The following is a 22,633-nucleotide window of genomic DNA, read 5'->3' on the forward strand; positions in this document are numbered from 1 at the left end:
CAAATTGACCATGAGTGGTTTGCATGTTTTCTTTCCATTAAGCTTTTCTCTAGCTCTGTGCAGACTCTTTACCTGCCTGCACCTCCTGATTATGATGTCTTGCCCTGGGCTTAGATCGAAGCCTGGGCACCCAGGAAGGCTGCACAGTACAGACCACAATGCAATGAATTGTAGAATGAAAGAAAAGACTCCTCAAAAGTAGGACAAGCAAGTCAAAACCCCTGAAACCCACCCATGGGAATTTCCCTGGTGTAGTGGTTAAGAGTGGTAGACTCGTAATCTGGGGAACCGGGTTCGCGTCTCCGCTCCTCCACATGCAGCTGCTGGGTGACCTTGGGCTAGTCACACTTCTCTGAAGTCTCTCAGCCCCACTCACCTCACAGAGTGTTTGTTGTGGGGGAGGAAGGGAAAGGAGAATGTGAGCCGCTTTGAGACTCCTTCGGGTAGTGAAAAGCGGGATATCAAATCCAAACTCTTCTTCTTCTTCTTCTTCTTCTTCTTCTTCTTCTTCTTCTTCTTCTTCTTCTTCTTCTTCTTCTTCCCTGTGTTGATTTTCAAATGCAATTTCTTTTCTCTTTAATTGATGGAGAAAAAAAGAGAGGAAGGGGATAATATTAAGGCACTGCACTAGATTGGTAAAGTTAAAGATAATTTGTCTGGAGATATGAGTGTGCAGAGCAGGGCCCTGGCTTAGGCATTTCAGACTCAATAAATGCATGCACAGGACTTATTGCATCCTGTGTACAAACATGTGTACATATAGGTAAAATTCATGTGTGATACTCAGTGTTGTTTTTTATTTATTTACAGGATTTATATCCTGCCCTTTGGCCAAAAAAGTCTTGAAGAGCAGCTTACAGAAACCTGTACTGAAATGGTCTCCACCCTTAGGCTCACAATCTGGAAAGACATGACACACAAGGAAAAAGGAATGGGTGGGGATGAGGAAAAAGCAAGCTTAAAGTACAGGTTCTTTAAACTACGGCTGTTAAAGCCACAGCCAATGTCAGTAGTGGTTTCGGATGACTTAATAAGGGGCAGTCCCTCCCCTTAAGCACTTACCCCCCCATCAGATCCAGAAGTAAAACTCCTGCCACAAAGTCTGTTTTGATGCCAGTTAGAATCTTCTCTGGAGGGGGCTTGATAGAGTTACCCTCCTCCCTCGCTGATGCCAGTGGCAATTCTGGCTGCCTTGTCCTCCCATGAAGCCCTCCACTTCCATCAGAGCCAGGAGCAGAGCTGATGGTGGCAATGCCTGAGTTGGAAGGGACCCCAAGGGGTCATCTAGTCCAACCCCCTGCAATGCAGGAATCTCAGCTAAAGCATCCCTGACAGATGACCATGACATGAGGATATGGCTTCATGCGGCATCAATCCGGACATGAAGAGCATTTGAAGGTTTGCCCTCAGAATCTACATTTTATTCATGCAAAGTGGGGAAGTATGCTAAGCAGAGGCCTGAATTATTGATCAGGAGGACAATAAAAACCCTGTTTTGAAGCAGAAATTATCCTCAAGAAGCCACACAAGAGCAATCACTCAAGAAGGGTGGAAAAGCGAAGCGAAAGGATACGGGCAGCGACGCCTGCTTCCTTCTCCATTATTTAGAGGTCCCTCATTGAACACTCATTCTTATCTAGAGTAGGCTATCAAGGAACATGGAAATCCAATCCTTACAAGATGCTCACGCTGGGCTACTGGCATCTGCTCGTAGCAGAGGGCAAGGTAAAGCTGGGACATTAAGTCCCAGTCCATAAATATTCAGGGGGAAAACTACGGCACTTTGCATAAATTCTTCTCAAACAGGTGCGCCCAGCAGAAGGAGGAGGGCACCGCCCAGCTCCCAGCAGACTCAGCAAGCGTAAATAAAACAAATTATCCTTAGGGGGCCGGAAGGCAGGTGAGGCTTCTGAAACAGCGAGAGAAGAAGTTTTAGCTTAGCATTTGAGAAAGGAGACGTAGGCAGCCCACAGTAGGGATGGGTGAATCCATCAATTTTGGTTTTTCCTTTCTTATTTTTCCAGTCTTGTTCTCCCGGCCCCTCATTCAGTTTTTCCGTTCTGCACATTTCCATGTCAGTTTGTGATTTATTTATTTTTAACCTGTCTATAGAAAACCCTCAGGAAAAGTCATTTGCATTTGAGTGCAAATCTGTTTATTTATTGATAAAAAATAGCTGTGATTCTGAGAACCTGCTGGATTGGGCCAATTGCCCACCTAGTCCGGCGTCCTGATCTCACAGCGGCCAACCAGATGCTGGTGAGAAGGCTGGGACCAGGACATGAGCACAAAATCACTCTTCCCTCCTGTGTCTTCCAGCAATTGGTATCCGGAAGCATCATGGTTGGAGGCATCATGGAACAATGGAGCTTCCTCATACTGAAGCAGATCTATGGGCCATACAGTCCTGTATTGTCTGCACTGGTTGGCAGGGACTCTCTGGGGCTTCAGGCAAGGGTCTGGAGATACCAAGAACTGAACCTGGGATGTCCTGCATGCTGTCATAGGAGCGAGCTGGTCAGTAATCACACAGTTCGAAGATGGAGTTAACTGTTTATTATTATTATTATTATTATTATTATTGTTACTGTTATTGTTATTGTTATTCAGTCGTACCTCTAGATACGAACGCTGCGTGTTGTGTTCATCACGGGTTATGAACGCGCCGAACCTGGAAGTACCGGAATGGGTTACTTCCTGGTTTGGTGGTTCGCACATGCACAGAAGTGCCAAATTGCGCTTTGTCCATGTGCAGAAGCGCCAAATCGCGTCGCACACATGCGCAGACACGGCGCTTCAGGTTGCTCACTGCTCATGTTGTGAACGGGGCTCTGGAACAGATCCCGTTTGCAACCAGATGTATGGCTGTATTTTTTTTATTAAGAAAAAATTAAATCCATACATTTTGTCAAGAATACAATCAATTACATTTTACCCCTCCCCTCAACATCAAAAAACTAGGATCATGGCCTCTGGTCCCGTCACCTCCTGGCAAATAGAAGGGAAAGAAATGGAGGCAGTGAGAGATTTTACTTTCTTGGGCTCCATGATCACTGCAGATGGTGACAGCAGTCACGAAATTAGAAGACGCCTGCTTCTTGGGAGAAAAGCAATGACAAACCTAGACAGCACCTTAAAAAGCAGAGACTTCACCTTGCTGACAAAAGTCCATATAGTTAAAGCTATGGTTTGCCCAGTAGTAATGTATGGAAGTGAGCTAGACCATAAAGAAGGCTGATCGCCGAAGAATTGATGCTTTTGAATTATGGTGCTGGAGGATAAATAGGTACCGCTCTGCTGGGAAGGTAAACGGCATTTCCGTGCGCTGCTCTGGTTCGCCAGAAGCGGCTTTGTCATGCTGACTGCTTGCAACGTATTTCTTCTTACCTTTTACTTTCTGTTGTTTATTCCTTAATTTTATTTGGCTGCCTATCAGCATATAGCTCTTCTTTTTATTGTTATTAAATTTTTATTCACTTTTCTTTTTCTATCATTACATAGATCTCAGATCAATAACATTTATATTACATCACCTCTTCCCTCCCCGCCCAAGCTTCCCCCAGCTTCCACTTCTGGTTTGTTTCCTCCTTATTACATGCTGCTATTTCTTAAAAAGGGACGCGGGTGGTGCTGTGGGTTAAACCACAGAGCCTAGGTCTTGCTGATCAGAAGGTTGGCGGTTTGAATCCCCGCAACGGGGTGAGCTCCCGTTGCTCGGTCCCAGCTCCTGCCCACCTAGCAGTTTGAAAGCATGTCAAAGTGCAAGTAGATAAATAGGTACCGCTCCGGCGGGAAGGTAAATGGCATTTCCATGCGCTGCTCTGGTTCACCAGAAGCGGCTTTGTCATGCTGGCCACATGACCTGGAAGCTGTATGCTGGCTCCCTCAGCCAGTAAAGCGAGATGAGCACCGCAACCCCAGAGTTGTCCGTGACTGGACCTAACGGTCAGGGGTCCCTTTACCTTTACCTTTACCTATGTTTATTACTTTCTTTTTAGCTTTTTAAATTTCAGCTATTTTTACGCCACTTATTCACTAAATGTGTAGGGGGCGGGGGAGCAGAGTGAAATCAGTTTGTATTGCACGGGTAGTGGGTACTGCAAGATTTGTGTTCACATAGAAAGGATATTGAGGCTGACATGAGACAGAATCTTTGCGTCAGTGGGTTTGCGTCAGTGGGTGAGTGCTGCCTATCACGAGTCTGGATGTGTCTTGGCAAGGGAGGAGGGTAGAATTGGAAGGGATCCTTGAATCTACTATGTTTTCAAATTGTGCTGCTATGCTTTTACTCGGGGGGTATTATTGTTTTATTTGATATTGTAGTTTTTTCTTGTTTCAGTGTGTGTGTCATTATATTTTTGTAAACTGCTCAAAAGCTGTTTATATACTGTTAAGCAATATATAAATATATGAAATATACGAAAGCAGCATAGAAATATACGCAAAATATATAAAATACAGTATATATCCTATTATCAGTGCTTTTTTCTGGGGGTATTCAAGGATGTCGGAAAGCTCAGGGCAGATAAAAAGCACATATTCATAGAATCATAGAATTGTTGAGTTGGATCATCTAGTCCAAACCCCTGCAATGCAAGAATCTTTTGTCCAATGTGGGGCTCGAACCCACGACCTTGTGATTCAGAGTCTCATGCTCACCCAACTGAACTATCATTCCTACAGGAGGCAGAGATGGCCATCAACTTAGATGGCTCTAGAAGAGGACTTGACAAATTCATGGACGAGAAGGCTATTGATGGCAACTAGCTATGATGGCTGTGCCCTGCCCTTGTTATCAGAGGCAGCAATGCTTTGGAGTGCCAGTGGCTGGAAGCCATAGGAGGGGAGAGTGTTCTTGTGCCCAGGTCCTTGCGAGCTTCCCATGGGCATCTGGTTGGCCCCTGACAGAACAGGAGAACCAGATGGGTCATTGGCCTGATCCAGCAGGCTCTTTCTTATGCTCCTGCACTTGCTGTGTGGGGACCAGGGGAGGAACACTTTGCACTCAAAAGCAAACCACTTAACTAGCATCTGCTGTAGTTGCCTTTTGTCTAAAGCAACCCAACCTTGGTCTCTGCAGTGTCTGGTTATGATGTTTCTCTGCCAGTCATTGAGCCTGCTCACAATGGCTCATTCAGATCTATCTAACCTTTGCTGCAGTGAAGCTATTGTTGCACCTGGAGCTGTCCGTGGTCCTGGTCCTGCAGCCTTTGCCACAGCCTGTGGTAAGTAACCCATACCTGCCTCTTTGGATGCTCTGGTCACCTTATGCTCGCCTTACCAACTCACTTGACCAATCCTGATTTGCTCCTTTTAACAGTAATTCATCTCCCCTCTGGCCACCCACTTAAGGCCTGCCTGATTGCAGTGGGCTCTTGGCCCAGCAGGTATGGAACAGAATCCACCTAGTGAAAGAGGCAATCAGAAAGGCCCCAGATGTCAACGTGCATTTTAACTGTAGCAAACAGAAAAGAAGGAAATGAAGGAAAAGATTGGGAATAGCTGATTGAGAAGCCAGAGCCCAAAAGAGAGGCTAGCTGAGTCACCCATGCTAATGGTATGTCGAGTTCATGCCCTGATTTTTAAGCTCCTTTCCCCTATTAATTAGTTAATTCCCATAAAGAGCTTTGAGGATAGAATGCTAAGTCCTCATAGTGCTATCGTTATCCACTGGGTTTAATTAGTCCTCTTTTACTGTAATTGGATTAAGGAGATGTGATCTTGGAGATAGCAGGGGTGGAGCAAATTCTGTTCTCTGCAGTGCAATGAAAAGAACCGACTCTGGTTGGTGCCCATGTGCAGGGTATAGAAGAAATCAGTGTGCGAGAAATGTGTAGAATGTGCCAGTGAAATTCCACTGAAATGAGGGTCACTATCCTTCCCTTTGCATACAGGTAAGAGGATGTGAAATGACCTCTAACCAGCTTTCCCTAAACTAGTGACCTCCACTGACTGTTGGCCATGCTGCATCTGGAGTTGCATAGTTCAAAAGATCTGGAGGGCACCATGTTGGGGAAGAGTGCCCTAAACTGAGTGAGAAAGAACACTGCTTTGATTAACCCTCCATCTGGAGATCCCAAACTTGGGTTTCTAGCTGTTTTGGGACTACAATTCCCATGATCCCTGACCACTGGTCCTGCTAGCTAGGGATGATGAGAGTTGTAGTCTCCAAAACAGCTGGAGATCCAAGTTTGGGAAACACTGATCTACAGGTATCTTCAACATACATACCAAGGTTGATTTCTCGGCCGTGACTCAGGTCTTCATCATGGCCTCCATGTCAACCATGAGTCTATCTATGAGAATCCCCACCTGATCACTATCCATTTGGCACCACACTGGTTTTTCTAGAAGCAATAGAGAGAAAATTTGCAGCACCAACAATCTTGCCTGTTTCTGCTGTTGAGAAACAAAGCCTGCTGGTGCTGAAGGATTGATGGGATGGCAGAGGGCAGTGCTGAGAGAGGACTAAAAGTGGGTTGTCAGTGCAGTAGGGTTGCCATATTTCAAAAAGTAAAAACCAGGACTCCCCGATAGTTGTTGAGCAGTTTTAGACAAACCCCAGAGTTGTTGAGCTTTTATTTAACAAAAACTCCCAAAAAGTGATTTTTCGATTGACTTGCCTAAGTTCCAGGACAAAGCGCCACCCTAGGCTGTAGCAGCTGCCCTAACCTATAACTGCTACAGTGTCAGGTGTCCAGGTTCCCAGCTTGATAACACAGTAAGTGTAGGTAATTAAAAAGGAGGATTTATTGCAAAAACAAACAGATAGCTGCGGACGGCTCTGACAAAGCCTCCAGCATCATTACTCAAGATGACCCTTCTGAAGACTCCTTCCAGCGTCGACAGAAGTTATTGAACTTACGACCGTTACGTCTCTTGTTTTGCTTCCTGTCTAGCAGCCCTCCCATTCACCAGCTCTTCGGACTTAGTGGATCAGCTCCAACCCCTTCCTGATCTGAGAGGCTGTCTCTGAATCTATTCATGCCGATTTGTGCTTCCGGAGAGCTTTGGCTGTGTTCTAGCCTGCTCTCAGCTACTACCTTATCAGCCTGCCCATCAAGGTCAGGAGGAGCCAAAAGTCTGCAGCTGCCAGCTCTCCCCTGCCTGACTAACATCTAAGCCTCTGTTCCTGGTTGCTTTCTGCAGTTGGCTACAAACCTTCGCTTGGAGCTGGCTCATTCCTGACATACAGTGACTTGGAGGCTTCTAGGCTCATGAAGTCTCTGTTTTAAGTTTTGGGGTGAACCAAGTCTTCCATACATGGCTTGCAGAAGCCCCGCCATAGGAAAGATCAAGCATTCTTGTCCTCTGAAATGGCACGGGTAAAGAATTCCGTTTTGTAGTGATATTAGGGGTATATTGTCCACTCAGCTTCTGAAACCTCTGAGGCATGACCCCTACGCATCTGAAAGGTTGAAACTTATGTGTCCCAAGCCTCAGATTAGCAACTGCTGTGTCAGCTTTGAAAACCAGACTTCTGGATGGGATCCGCTTTTTATTTCCCTTTTTGCTTCAGCGGCAAGAATTCCCAATCAGGAGGTCAGGCTTCATGTGCATTATTTATGATCGTCTGCTACAAACGCAGCAAATATTGGTGTCCCCCCCCCACTGCATATTTTCCTTGGTTCTCTGATGTCAAAACGGTTGTTTGCCACGCACAAGCTCCTCAACAACTAGCCCTGGGCTATCAGACTGCAGATGTGAGCAGGAGAAGGCATTTCTTCTCTTGCTAGCTTAGGGAAAGGAGGACTCATTTGAGGAAGGTGCTGGTGGTCCTAGAGACCTGTGGATCGAGGGCAGCGTGGGGGAAACTCTCTCGCTGGGGTGACATAAATGACAACTTAGGATCGGAGAAAAACTAAAGATACAAGGAAAAGAAAGGAAACCCAGGCCATGTTCCTGTCAGGGCTGGAGTCAGAAGCAGGTCAGCGTGGAAGACTCAGGGCTCTGTTGTCAGGGAATTTAACTCTTTATTCAAGGAAATGGCATGCAATCCATCAACACTTCTCAGTAGGTTTTGTCTCTTTGGAGCAGTTGCGAAAGGTCCCTGCCATCCACTCTAAGGCTTCTTCTCTCCTGGATGTTGCCCAAGCAGTCTCAAACTGCATCTACCCACCTCTGGCCTCTGTTCTGGTCTCCTTATGATTCTGCACATTCTTGGAGACCAGGGAGGAGGGAAGAGGAAGACTGTCTCGCCAGAGTGGTACATGCTCTGGTTATCTCCCACTTGGACTACTGCAATTTTCTCTACATGGAGATACCTTTGAAGGAAACTACAGCCGCTAGAATTTTACTTGCAAGAAACTGGAAAGGTGAAGAGATTCCGACAGTGGAAGAATGGCAGATGAAGCTGATGGACTTTATGGAACTTGCTGAACTGACCGCGAGAATCCGAGAACAGAGGGAGGAGAAGGTGTGCCAGGAATGGAAGAATTTTAAAGACTATTTAAATAAGTGTGTAAAACTGAATATTTGAGCAGAATTAGCTAAAATAATTGGCTTAAGGTTGTTGATGTCAGATAAAATTGTTTATAAGAAGTATTGTCATGATTAAGATGAATGTCTAAGAAACTTAGAATATATAGTATAAGTGATGGAACATATGTGATTAATTGCTTTAAAGATATTAAGAAGGTTAGTATATGTTTATGAGAAAAAGATACAAAATTACCACAGTATATTGATATTGAATGCAGCCGAGTTTGCGGGGGAGGTCCCCAGCTAATGAAGATTGAAACATGAATGAGATAAAGAATAGTGTTATTTTGTGTAGGTAGGTATAAGCTTTATTTTTGTTTTTTGTATTGTATTGTTTAATTGTTTATTATGTTTTTTCTGTATGCGTATATGTGTATGTGTTTGTTCTTTTTCTTTATATTGAAAAAATAAAAACTTTATTAAAAAAAAATGAAGGAAACTACAACTAATCCAAAATGTGGCAGCTAGACAGGTGACTGGGAGTGGCCGCAAGGACCATATAACACTGCTCCTAAAGGATCTTCATTGGCTCCCAGTATGTTTCTGAGCACAATTCAAAGTGTTGGTGCTGACCTTTAAAGCCCTAAACAGCCTCAGACCAGTATACCTGAAGGAGCATCTCCATCCCCATTGTTCAGCCCGGACACTGAGGTCCAGTGCCAAGGGCCTTCTGGTGGTTGCCTCACTGTGAGAAGTGAAGTTACTGGGAACCAGGCAGAGGACCTTCTCAGCAGTGGTGCCCTCTCTGTGGAATGCCCTCCCATCAGATATCCAGGAGATAAAGAACTTCACAACTTTTAGAAGACACCTGAAGGCAGCCCTTTATAGGGAAGATGTCAGTGTTTGGCATTTTATTATTTTTTATATTTTGCTGGAAGCTGCCCAGAGTGGCTGGGGAAACCCAGCCAGATGTGTGGGGTATAAATAATAAAATTAGTATTATTATCATTGAACTATACAGCTTGAGTAACTTACCTGAGTAGGCCATTGACACGAGAGGCTTGGGGTGTGTGTGTGTGGGAATGTTCAGGAATGCAGGAGAGGATATATTGTTTAATTATATCCTATTCCAACTTGTGTTAACAAGTTCCACAATTTTAGCAGAGTTACATTCCCCTTTTAAACTTACACAGCGGGTGCGTTGCTCAGGCTCACTAAAACCACTATAATAACTGTCTTGGTATTTCCCTCTTATTCCCTCCTAAAAGATAAGACACGACAGTCTTTTATAAAAGTATAAAAAGAGTTTACTTACACATCTGTTCACAACAAGATCCCAGAAGGCAGACTTAGTTTAGAAAATTTACATAGACTTGGAGACTATTCCATAAGGGAGATAGTTCTTTTGTCCTCTCTTGGCTGAAAGCCAAGCATCTTTGGCTAAGCATGTGATGCTTCCTCATCGAGCATAGTCAAAAAGAAGAGAGAGATGGTGGCCAGCCCTATGCTTTTGTTTTACCTGCACAGGTGAGGCCACACCCACCTCTAGTCACATGTAGAGGAAGTCTGTCCCAGCCCAGGAGAAACAGGAAGTTCTGACTGGTTGGTCCAGGCATCCCCTTCTATGTCCACTCTAGGGATGTTGTACTTGACTGCTCCCATGTTTCACATCCCACAGGGGAGAGGATGGAAAGTATTTTGTCAAGCTGTGTCCTTGACAGTTCTTCCATTACTGTAACTCTTGAAACCAATCTGAAGAAATGTGCATGCACACGAAAGCTTATACCCAGAACAAACTTAGTTGGTCTCTAAGGTGCTACTTAATGGGACGTGGGTTAAACCATTGAGCCTAGGGCTTGCTGATCAGAAGGTCGGTGGTTCGAATCCCCGCAACGGGGTGAGCTCCCCTTGCTTGGTCCCTGCTCCTGCCAACCTAGCAGTTCGAAAGCACATCAAAGTGCAAGTAGATAAATAGGTACCGCTGAGGCAGGAAGGTAAACGGCGTTCCTGTGTGCTACTCTGGTTCGCTAGAAGCGGCTAAGTCATGCTGGCCACATGACCTGGAAGCTGTACGCCGGCTCCCTCGGCCAGTAAAGCGAGATGAGCATCACAACCCCAGAGTTGTCCGCGACTGGATCTAATGGTCAGGAATCCCTTTACCCTTTACATTTAAGGTGCTACTGGACAATTTTTAAATATATTTTTTATATATTTCAACTGTGTTAGACCAACACAGCTACCTACCTGAATCTTGAAGCCAATGTAGATTCAGCCCTGATGTAAAAAAAGCATCTCCACCACAGATTAAACATTCAAACTCCAGCAGTAAAATGCAGGGTCTTTTTAGCTCTCCCTTTCCAGAGCTACAGCTCCCAGAATTCCCTGTGAAGAGGGATTGCTGGACCACTCTGGGAATTGTAGCTCTTGGAGGGGAACAGGGGTCCCCTAACAACTCTCAGCACCCATAACAAACTTCAAGGCTGTGTTTTGGTTCTTGTGCTGTTTCAGAAAGTGCAGATTACATAGGTCTGACTTCAAATGTGAACTGAATCACATTTCTCCCCCATCCCTCCTGCAGGCCCAAAGTCCACCCTCTCCTTTTCTCTGCTCATTCATGAGCTCTTGACGGTTCTCTAGAGAACTGTGTCTTGTCTTTGTCATTTCCCCTTCCAGAGCTTCCTGCTTTGAGAGAGGCACTTAGCTTAGCTTGCGTCTCATGTCTGTATCACTTCCACGGATTTACGGCTCAGATCAATGGCAGACCTGGATCCAAACTGAGCCTCTTTCCCTGCGCGTGCATCTCTAATCCCTCTAATGATCTGAGGGACCCGTTGCCAAGGGATCTTCCCAGGAGAGAAAGAGCGATGCAAACTGTCAATGGCTTTCGCCGAAAAGAGGCAGCGCTTTCTGAGCTGTGCCCTTCAGGTGAACTTCTCTCCGGAGTCATCCGGAGAACTGCAGTTTTGGATGTGATGATAAGCATTTCCTGGCTGGCATTTATTGGAAGGCAAAGTTTGCTTACAGAGAGTCTCTGAGGAGAGGCAGCTTGGCTTCAGCTCTTTGCCAGCGAAAGACCTTGGAGCTGAAATGTTTACTGTCAAAGCAGAGGCTCCTGAGCTTCTCCCACCCTCCACTCCCTCAATTAATGCTCATTTTTTGCAGGTTAACCTCTTCTCCACAGGTATGCAGGTGCTGCTATGTCAAGGCCGTCATTGAAGGGGCGGAAAGGAATTTCCCTGCATTGGCAGGCTTTGCCTTTCCCGTAGCAATTCGTCACAACTTTGGCGGTTTCAGGCCTTGGGCGAAATCCTTTAGTCATCTCCCTAAATAGGGTGTGTGGGGGGGTGGTGGCTCTACGTCTCCAGTGCGGCAGCGATACCAGGGTTCCCCGTTAAAGGAGTATTGGGGGGAGGCATTGACCATACGCCATGAGGTTGTCATTGCTCTCCCCCACCAGTGGCGGCAAATGGGGGGGGGCTATCTGCTTGAATATATGTACTCCAGAGCTAGCCCAATCCCCACACATTCTGGATAACCCTGCAGTTTCCCAGATCCCCATCTGGGGGCTGGGAAGGATAAACACCCAATGCCTGAGCCAAGGTCTCCCTACATCTGAATCTTAATAAAGTTGTGGCCAATTTTAACCCCATAGCATGTTGTCTTGTGTCATTATTCCGCTCGGGGGTCGCCTGGGGGTTGGGGGACTCTGCCTGTCCACACAAAAGATTTATAACTTTCAAAGACCGGTGCCTGGGCTTTCTTCTTCTCCTTCTTCTTCTTCTTCTTCTTCTTCTTCTTCTTCTTCTTCTTCTTCTTCTTCTTCTTCTTCTTCTTCTTCTTTTACCCCTTCTCCTGCCTCATCCCTCTTTCCTTGAGTCTTGCGTCTTTTTGACTGTAATCCTGACACAGGGTGTATTTCTCTACTCATTTTGTAAGACCCTCTTTGTCGAAAAAAACATGGTAAAATGCTATCTAAGATAAGTAAACACACATGTAAATAAATGTTTGGGGTTTTTTTTGTACCTGAAGATGTTTGCATCCCAAGGAAAAGCTTTTGGCTGAGAGGCCATTCCAGGTTGCTTGTTCTGATGCATTCATCTTCAAGATACCACTCTTGGTGCCTGTTTCTCCACACATTAGAGCCAAGGCAGAGGGCCTTCTTGGTAGTGGTGCCCACCCTGTGGAACGCCCCCCCCATCAGATGTCAAGGAAATAAACAACTGTCTGGCTTTCAAAAGACATCTGAAGGCAGCCCTGTACAGGGAAGTTTTTAATGTTTGATCTTTTATCGTGCTTTTAATGATCTGTTGGGAGCTGCCCAGAGTGGCTGGTGAAATCCAGCCAGATGTGTGGGGTATAAATAATAAATTGTTGTTGTTGTTGTTGTTGTTGGTATTCAGCTGAAGCCTCCTCTCCAGCCACCAGCCTTTGGCACCTTACTTGTTGCCCTCAAAAACACCTTAAAAGCTTCAGCTCTACATGAAAAAAATGGCCAACTGGCCCTACAGACTGAACCCTACATTTCTCAGCACCCCTAGGATCAGTGGCAGACCTTGGGATCTCAAACTTGAATGGTGCCCTATACATTGGACTGGTCATCGTTGGACTGGTCATGTTGTGTGGATGCCTGATTATCGTCTTCCAAAGCAACCACCTGTACTCTATTCCGAACTTAAAAATGGAAAGTGTAATGCCGGTGCTCAAGGCAAATCTAAAAAAAAAAGTTGTATAAACACTAACCATTTGGAAACACTGGCCTGTGAGTGCTCCAATTGGAGAACAGCCTTTACCAAAAGTGTCATGGGCTTTGAAGACACTCGAACTCAGGACGCACGGGAGAAGTGTGCTAAGAGGAAGGCACGCTTGGCAAATCCACATCGTGGTCAACTCCCGCCCGGAAACCAATGTCCCCTGTATGGAAGGATGTGTGGATCCAGAATTGGCCTCCACAGTCACTTACGGACTCACTTTTAAAACCGTGTTTATGGAAGACAATCTTACTTGGCTATGAGTGATCGCGAAAGAAGAAGATACAATGCCAAAATTTGGTGCCCCCACCTCCCACCTTCCATTCTACAGGCCTTCAAGCAGAGGACTGCCTCCTGCAAAGTAGGGCATGTGGACACCCTGCAGAGAAACAAGATGCTGCCCCAAGACCCCAGCACGTATGGGAATGGCGGGGCATGTATAAGTGACAGCTATCATTGTCGTACATTGCGCTTTAAGCGTTTTAAGTGAGCGCCACAGTAGGGTTCCCTTGCATTGCATCAGCTCGTCTTCTGTTTAATTCATGTTCTGCAGAAACAAGGCCAAAACGGAGTAATCAGATTTCCAGAGGGATAAACGGATGTTCGCCAATTCCAGAGACCCAAAGGAAGGAGGAAAATGAAGGATGGCACTCTGGTGAAACCTTTCAGGGCGAAATGTACGCTGCAATTATCCGTTTTAGTAGGAAAACGCCACTTTCCAGAACTGTTGTCTAATTTGTATTTAAAAACCGTGTGTGTGTGTGTGTGCTGTTAATCTGAAGGGAGTAGAGAGAGGTTGCATTGATTTTTTGCATTTGGCCCACAGTGGCAAAGAAATGAGGCAGGAACGGCTTTTATTTGCTTTTTTTTTTTTTTTTTTAGCAAAGAGAAGATAGCTTAGAAATATCCCCTTGTGTTCTTTTCTGGAGCGGTTGCTATTTTAACACCCGTGATGGGGTGAACCCCCGTTGTTCGGTCCCAGCTCCTGCCAACCTAGCAGTTCGAAAGCATGTCAAAGTGCAAGTAGATAAATAGTTACCCCTCTGGCGGGAAGGTAAACGGCGTTTCTGTGCGCTGCTCTGGTTCGCCAGAAGCTGCTTAGTCATGCTGGCCACATGACCCGGAAGCTGTATGCCAGCTCCCTCGGCCAGTAAAGCAAGATGAGCGCCGCAACCCCAGAGTCGTCCGCGACTGGACCTAATAGTCAGGGGTCCCTTTACCCTTTATCTTGACTAGAGCTCAAAGTCTATTGCAAACGACTTGCATATCTGATTAAGTTCAACCTTCTACCTACCCCTGGCGTAGCTTATTATGCCGAAGAAGAAGAAGAGGAAGAAGAAGAAGAAGAAGAAGAAGAAGAAGAAGAAGAAGAAGAGATTAAGGATGACAACTTGGAAAAAAATTAGAAAATTCTTTCCAGTAGCACCTTAGAGACCAACTGAGTTTGTTCTTGGTATGAGCTTTCGTGTGCATGCACACTTCTTCAGATAGGCACACTGAAGAAGTGTGCATGCACACGAAAGCTCATACCAAGAACAAACTCAGTTGGTCTCTAAGGTGCTACTGGAAAGAATTTTCTATTTTGTTTCGACTATGGCAGACCAACACGGCTACCCACCTGTAACTTGGAAAAAGAAATCATTAATTATTATTTTTGCTGATGATTGCCTGATTTTTCAATAGCTCATTAAAAAGATGCAAGGCAAAAAGTTAGCAAACTGTGATAGCTATTAAGTTGTTTGAAGAAGCATCAACAGAGCCAGGAAGGGAGGAAATTACTGGCAATACACATTTTCCAGTTTTCCCCCGGTTTTTTTTTTTTTACTGGCAGTCAATAAATTTGCTGGCAATTGGCAAGTCACTTTTTGATGGTGTTATTGAGCAACCAGAGCAACCACAGCCAAAACGAGTAACTTGCCCCGAATTTGCAAGTCTAATGCTGCCATTGGAGAAGATACTAAAATATGATTCCCTCCCCCCTTTCCCAAACCCTTGATTGCTTCCGTTCCGTTCATTTTCATCTTGGTTTGCAACTGATAAAGTGTGACTTTGCAAATCTCAGCGGAATATCTTGGGAACAAAAGTGGATAATGACACAAACATGTATTATTTATAATATGCTGGGGATGTAGATATTTAAATAGAAGGGAGGTGGGGGAGCAATCAACTTGCCCCAAATCACGAGCAATAAAAGAAGTCCCAAATGAAGCCAAGCAAGAATCATAAATGAGAAGAAAATTAGACTCTCTTTGGACAGGAAGGGTCAGAAAATGTTACAAAGTTGTGAGCCGAGATGAAATTCACACAGGATTTCTGAAATATACTCGGAGTCAAGTGTGAATTTCATGCTCTTTATTCAGCTCATAGTAGTGAGGAATGCAGTTCCCCCAACACGTTTGCTTTATATACACTATTTACACAATTGGCCCCACGTGATTGGCTAATTCCGGGCTACTCCTGTATGCCAATCGGGTTGCGGATTCACTTCCACCTGGAGCTGGATTGGGTGGCTCTGCGGACCAATCAGACTGCTGCCACCTCAATCCTATTGTTCTGGGACCAATCAGACTGCTGCAATCTCTATCCTATTGTTCTAGGACCAATCAGACTGCTGCATTTTGGATCCTATTCAACTCAGTACATAACAATTTCCCTCATATATCCAACCTGCTTCATATATTCACACAGGATTTCCCTCATATATCCAATATGCTTAAGTCTAATTAATGCATGAAGGTGTTAAGACCACAGAGTAAGCTGTCCTGCCACACTTAGCTCCGGTACCTATTTATCTACTTGCACTTTGACGTGCTTTCGAACTGCTAGGTTGGCAGGAGCAGGGACTGAGCAACGGGAGCTCACCCCGTCGTGGGGATTCAAACCGCCGACCTTCCGATTGGCAAGCCCTAGGCTCTGTGGTTTAACCCACAGTGCCACCCGCATCCCGTGCTTGGCTTACCCATAGCTTAAATGCATGACCTTTCAAACACCTTCATTTGGAGAGGACCTCTAACTTGGCAGAGAGAGAGAGAGAGACATGGGGGAGGGAACTGTCCCCCTAATTCAGGTAAATAAATTAAAATACTTAACTAACTGACCTACTGCTCGCTGATAAGTACCGTATTGGCCCAAATATAAGACGCACGTGCAAATATCCACACCTTTAAAATTCAGGGCTTATTTGTGGGTATGGCCCGCCTCCCGGCACTACTGCCCTGGACAGCGGGCAGCTGACACAGGTGCTCCGCTCCCCAAGCCAGTGCTGGCAGTCAGTTTTGAGCGCACGCCTGCCTGTCAGCACTACCTCCCCAAACCTGCGCTGGCAGCCCCCACCCCTGCCCAGGGCGGTAGTTTTGGGAGGCGAGCGCACAGCGCTCGGTTTTGAATATAAGCAGCACTTTAACTTTTCACAGTCAGAATTTGGAAAAGAGTGTGGCTTATATTCGGGCCTTCTTCTTCTTCTTTGGCAATCACTCGTAGCCGAGTAAGATTGTCTTCCATAAACACGATTTTAACAACGAGGTGCCCCCCCAACATAAAGCCTGCCTGCCCCCCCCCCCATCCTGGCTATGTCCATGGAGAGACAATATCTGAAATAAAGCTGTAACTGTTATGTATTGAAGCTCTCACCCTAGGCCAGTGTTTTTCAACCACTGTTCCGCGGCACACTAGTGTGCCGCGAGATGTTGCCTGGTGTGCCGTGGGAAAAATTGAAAAATTACTTTATATATAGTCAATATAGGCACAGAGTTAATTTTTTTAACATTTTCTAAAGGTGGTGTGCCTCGTGATTTTTTTCATGAAACAAGTGTGCCTTTGCCCAAAAAAGGTTGAAAAACACTGCCCTAGGCCACTAGGGGTGTTGTGTATATAGTTTCACTCTGCCCACCGTGACTGCAGTTCTCACTGAGGTCCACATGCAAATGAAGGATTGAGAGTGCCGTTCACGGATTGGGTGGCTAGAGAGAGTTGTTACTGTTGCATGTTACTGAGTACTATATAAGCAGGCTGGCTCAGCCCTTCAGTCCAGTTCTGTTCCAGCCTGAGAATAAAGAGAGCTGCTTGGAGAATCACTGTGCCGTCTGCTACGTCCACCCACTACTTAATAGTAACAATACAAGACGTAGCTTTTTACATTGAAATACGGGACAAGCCTGTATTATGAAGGATAGGTGTCAAGCCCTAAATTCTGTAATTCGATTATTCAATTCTAGATGCGGCGCCTGTGCGCCACGCCCGCGAGGTGGCGCCTGCGAGCCGCGCCTCCCTCCCTCCCTCTCGGCCCCCTCCCGCCCCCCCCATCGCACGTGGTCCGCCACCTCCCAGCTGAAAAGCCTCGCGCCGCCTCACTTTCGCTGTCACTCTCACTCTCGCCCGGCCAACGTGGACCGCGCCGCGGGCGCAGCGCCTGCCCAGGGCGCCCGAACAGACCCTCCCGTGCCCAATGCGCGCTCTGGGCAGCCCGTGGCCCCGAGAGAGCCGCTCGGAGCGTCCGCAGGGAGCCGGTTGCGCGGGCTGAAGCGGGGCGAGGCCCGGCTGCCCGGGACGGAGGAGGAGGAAGAAGAGGAGGAGGAGGAGGAGGATGGCTGCCAGAGACGAGCCTAGTTGAGAAGCGGGCAGCGCCCTTTCCTGAGCTGCAACGGAAGAAGGAGAGGGCGGATCTGTGCCCCAGCGCACGGATTTTCCTGGAGCAACGTGGGGAGGGTCCGGTTCTCTCTCGAATCTGTGCCTCTTCCCCTCTTGTCCAGTCCCCGGTCTCCAAAGCTGCGTTGCCCAGACTGGGGAGTGGGGCGCAAACCTGCCCTTGGTCCGCATCCTCACGTACAAAAGACCCGCGTGTCGCCTTCCCGCGCTTGCTGCGTCCGGAGAGGGCGCGTGGGCGTGTTGCAGGAATTAACAGAAAGGCGACCTGCAGCTGGAAAACAAGGAAAAGTCCTCGAGTCGTGTCCGGGGATCTGGCAAAGAGACTCGGATCGCGCCACTCACGGATCCCTGCTTCCGAGGGAGGGCGTCGCGCGGTCTCGCCGCCGGAGCAAATGCGGAGCAACCCCTGAGTTTCGCGGAGCAGAAGGAAGCAAGGCGACACCCTCTTTGCGCCTCCTTTGGGAAAGCAGGCTGGGAGGCTCTGGGTGAGCGACCCTTCTCCGCCCAACGGCGCCAAGGATCCCTTTGGGCGGCTCCACTTTGTTTGAAAAGTGCCGGACTTGGGAGGGGCGCGTGGACTCGCCCCACTCGTGATTGCGCCGCGTGGCTCGCAAGTTCGTAGGCGCGGGTGGCACTGTGAAACTCCTTAGCGCGCACGGGTATATGTGTGTGTGTGTGTGTGTGTGTGTGTGTGTGTATATTTTCCTGTTGAATTTCGAAGATCTACTAAACTCTGAGGCTGAAGATTGCTGACTGGGAGGCGAAGCTGTGCGGGGACACCCCAACTCCTTGTTACAATCCTCCAGCCACACACACACAACAAAGATTTTGCTGTTTTACGACTCCCTCCGCCCGGGTACTGTTATAAGCGCAGAATCAACAAGAGAACAACCGGCTCGGAGGATTGAAGATTGCTTATCTTCTCTCTGTCTCTCCCCACCTCTAAAATAATCTGTAAGGATGTCTTTTTACCACCGAGGGAGCCGCTCCTTCCTTCTGAACAAGCCACAATAGCTTGGGGGAAAGCACCCCCCTTCACTTTGCTCTTTACTGCATTTCCGAAGGCACTCCGATTTCTCGGCGAGGAACAGTCCCGACTGACTAAAGGCGTTGTTTTCAAGGATCCTTCGAGATTTGGGGCTTGAGGGTCTTGGTGGAATACAGAGTGCAACAACACCCCCCCTCCCCATCCTAGGCAGGCGATCCCGGAGCCACTTGGGCCGCCGGCATCATGTCTAAGGTGGCGACTCCGTCCGGATCCGCACCTGGAGCCGGGGCGTCGGCGTCTGCCTCTTCGGCGCCCGGCTCGGAAAGTTGCGCGGCGGGTGTGGCAGAAGACCTCTCCAAGGTGTCGGACGAGGAGCTGCTCAAGTGGACCAAGGAGGAGCTGATCCGGAGCCTGCGCAAGGCGGAGTCGGAGAAGATGAGCGCCATGCTGGACCACAGCAATCTCATCCGCGAGGTCAACCGGCGCTTGCAGCTTCACCTGGGCGAGATCCGGGGACTCAAGGTACACACCTGGGAGAGAGGGATGGAGAGGGGAGGCCCGGGAGGGAGTAGTCTAATTTCTGCCGGGTGTCCGAGGCAGGATGTCTCTGGGTTCCCAACTGCTGGGAATCACAGCTGGGGAGAGACATCTGGTTGGCCACTGGGAGAATATCCTGCATGAGGTTCCCTCCAAGAATTTTTTTAAAAAATGTCTTTAGGTGGAGAATCCAAATGGCACCCCCCTCTCTCACTTGCTCCCCACTGGGAAGTTCTCCTTTTGAATTGCCGAACAGCTGCTGGGAGACTTTCCACCAAGGAGGTTCATCTGTCTCCCATTCTGTCCTCCTCAAAATCTGCCAGCTGAGATTGGTTTGCCTCGTGGTAGTGTTGCCTTTGCCTCTTTGTTGTGTAAACAATGTTTCCTTGGTCTTAGATGCCAGCCCTCCCTCTCCAAAAAGAAACAGTTATTCCTTTGATTGCTAGGACTCACAGAATCGCAGAGTTGGAAGGGACCCCCTGGGGCCATCTAGTCCAACCCTGTACAATTCAGGAATCCTGCCCACAGCTGTCCCTGGGTGGGCTTGAACCACCAACCTTCTGGTTAACAGCCAGGCATGCTGACCCATTGCGCCACAGAGGTGCCTCAGTCCCAGAGCATGTGGAGTAAGGTAAATGTGTAACCCTTTGAGCATGTGCAGAGTGCAATCAGCGCTGAGTGATGGGTTGGGAACAGCTTAAGGTCACCTAAGTGAGGTTCATGGCTGAAGTAGGGATTTGAATGCTGGTAACCCAGGTCCTAGTCCATGACTCTAACCACTGTGCCACACTGCCTCCCAATGCATGTTGGAGAATGTTCAAAGGTCAGGAGGTGACGGTCTAGCACATTGGGGGCAGTGGCTGCCTGCATATGTCTCCCCTCCCTAATTTCTTGAATGCAAATAGACCTAATGGATTCCTCATTTCTTCTTCCCCTTCCCCTACCCACAAAGGCGCTATTTCTTCCAGCCATTGTGGAAGATAAATCTTTCTGGCCATCTTCTGGCCTTCAAAAACTGATTTTGGCATATTCCCTGTAAATGTGTTGCACATAGATCATGATTTTGGGGAGTTATGGGTGGGCTTGGACACTGTCTCCGTTTAACAGATCCTTGCCCCCCGCTTGGAAAGTCTTCTCAGATGTCGGGCTGGTTACTGGTTAAATTGGAAAGAGACTCTGTGAGTAGAGTCAGGGGGTGCGCTGAGTCTTTTGATATTCTTGCTTCATGGTTCGGAACCACAGCCTCGAGCCCCTGGGAGAATAAGGAGAGCCCTGCTGGCTCAGACTGGATGTTATAGATAATAGAATCCTAGAGTTGGAAGGATCCTGAGGGTCATCTAGTCCAACCCCCTGCAATGTGGGAATATGCAGCTGTCCCATATCGGGATCGAACCTGCAACCTTGGCATTATCAGCAGCATGCTCTAAATGAGCTATCCAGGTCCATTTTCTCCCGCATCGTGTTTCTGACAACAGCCAACCAAATGTCTCTGGGCAACCCACAGGCAGGGCATGAAGGCAGTAGCCCTGTTTTGGCATTGCTCCCCTCAAACCGATGTTTGGTGGTATACTGCCTCTGAACCTGGAGGCTCTGTTGAGCTGTCTTATGCACCAGGAGCAAACTCCTTCTCAGTGCTAATCCCTTCCTAGCCAAATCAGCATTATCCATGCACAAGAGAGAGGGGGCGGCAGGCCTGGGGTGACCCCAGGGTTTGCAGAAGTGACCCCCCCAAAAAAAAACAATTTGGGGGGGGGGAATCTGTTTTAGAGACTGCCTCATTGGACTGAGTTTGCCCACTGAGGGCCAGTGAGGTGTAGTGGTTAAGAGCGGTAGACTCGTAATCTGGGGAACTGGTTTCGCATCTCCCCTCCTCCACATGCAGCTGCTGGGTGACCTTGGGCTAGTTACACTTCTTTGAAGTCTCTCAGCCCCACTCACCTCACAGAGTGTTTGTTGTGGGGGAGGAAGGGAAAGGAGAATGTTAGCCGCTTTGAGACTCCTTCGGGTAGTGATAAAGCGGGATATCAAATCCAAACTCTTCTTCTGAATGCTGAGCATCCACTGCTGGAGATAGGAAGTGGAATGGAGTATCTTGCAAAAGGGCATGGCTGGCTTCTTGGAGCACCATTTTGTTGCAGGTCCCACTTGTCATGATAAACTGTTACTTTATTGCCAGGGTAAGGGCATTACTATTAGGAACTTTTTTTCCATCTGGGGAGAAAATCCACTTTGGAATCCATTATCGGAATCCTTAATGCACAGTGGATTTTTTGTAGCAGATGATGTCTGAGTAGGAGACTGGACCTTGTGTCTGCTTAAGGAGCTTCTGCCTGCAAGCTCCACTGTAGAATTTGCATTGCCACATGATCTTCTTTTTTGTATAATTAAAGCATGCATCCTCCTTTGCCTATTCCACCCTGGAGGAAAGACGCTCTCTCGGAATGGGGTGTTCATTGACTGGCACAGGGGAGATGGGAGTATGAGGGGCGCTTGGAAAGACTGATAATAGATGACTGAAAAATACTGGCGCCAAACCAGAGAAATCTGTGGCAATTGGGAATATGCCACTCCTGAGATGTTGCTCTGGCTTCGCTTATAACTTACCACTCTGCTCTTCCTCCAAGGAACTTCTCTGTCTGATCCTTGCATCGGTCTCTGACATTTCCGGTCCAAAAAATGTCTGGAGGGGGGGGGAAACCCCTCCTAGTCTGGCATTCTAAAGAGCCAGCGGCCTGAGTCTGTATCCAGCATCTTCCTACTCTTACATGGTCCAGGTTAGATGCATTGGAACTAGACCTGCTTAGCCCCAGTAGCTGAAATGAGGCAGTACAGTGTAGTGGTTAGATTCAGGTGGGAATGCCAGATTTGAATCCCACTTCAGCGGTGAATGAAGCTCATGGGGTTAACTTGGGCCAGTCATTTTCTGGGTTGTTGTGAGGCTAAAGGAGGGGAGTTTTTTTGTGTGTGTGTGTGTGTAGAACTGTATGATGTCTTGATCTTTTGGGGGAAAGGATTCATAAACGTGATTATGATAACAACAAGTACCTCTTATTTCTGCACTGTTTCAGAAACATCCACACACCTGTGGTCCTCTGCAGTTTATGTTCCCCCAATACTTCCTTTCCATCCTATGGTGTTAAGTCATGATTGAGTGGAGATAGCTCAGTCGGTAGAGCATAAGACTCTTAATCTCAGGGTCGTGGGTTTGAGCCCTACTTTGGGCAAACAATTCCTGTATTGCAGAGGGTTGGACTAGATGATCCTAGGGGTTACTTCCAACTCTACAGTTCTGTGA

The 22,633-nt window shown here is 47.4% G+C and overlaps 1 protein-coding gene across 4 annotated transcripts in view; it reads left to right on the forward strand.

Moving 5' to 3' along the window:
- The first annotated feature begins 18,497 nt into the window (after nt 1-18,497).
- The window catches only part of CCDC85A (coiled-coil domain containing 85A), a 146,179-nt gene continuing 142,043 nt past the window's right edge, over nt 18,498-22,633 (forward strand). For all 4 annotated transcript variants that reach the window (XM_033145120.1, XM_033145122.1, XM_033145121.1 and 1 more), the window contains exon 1: nt 18,498-19,323. In XM_033145120.1, coding sequence (XP_033001011.1) covers nt 19,045-19,323 — 279 coding nt within the window. In that variant the 5' untranslated portion in view covers nt 18,498-19,044. The remainder of the gene's footprint in view (nt 19,324-22,633) is intronic.

This window comes from Lacerta agilis, chromosome 3, assembly GCF_009819535.1.
Source record: "Lacerta agilis isolate rLacAgi1 chromosome 3, rLacAgi1.pri, whole genome shotgun sequence".
In the NCBI taxonomy this organism is placed as follows: domain Eukaryota; kingdom Metazoa; phylum Chordata; class Lepidosauria; order Squamata; family Lacertidae; genus Lacerta; species Lacerta agilis.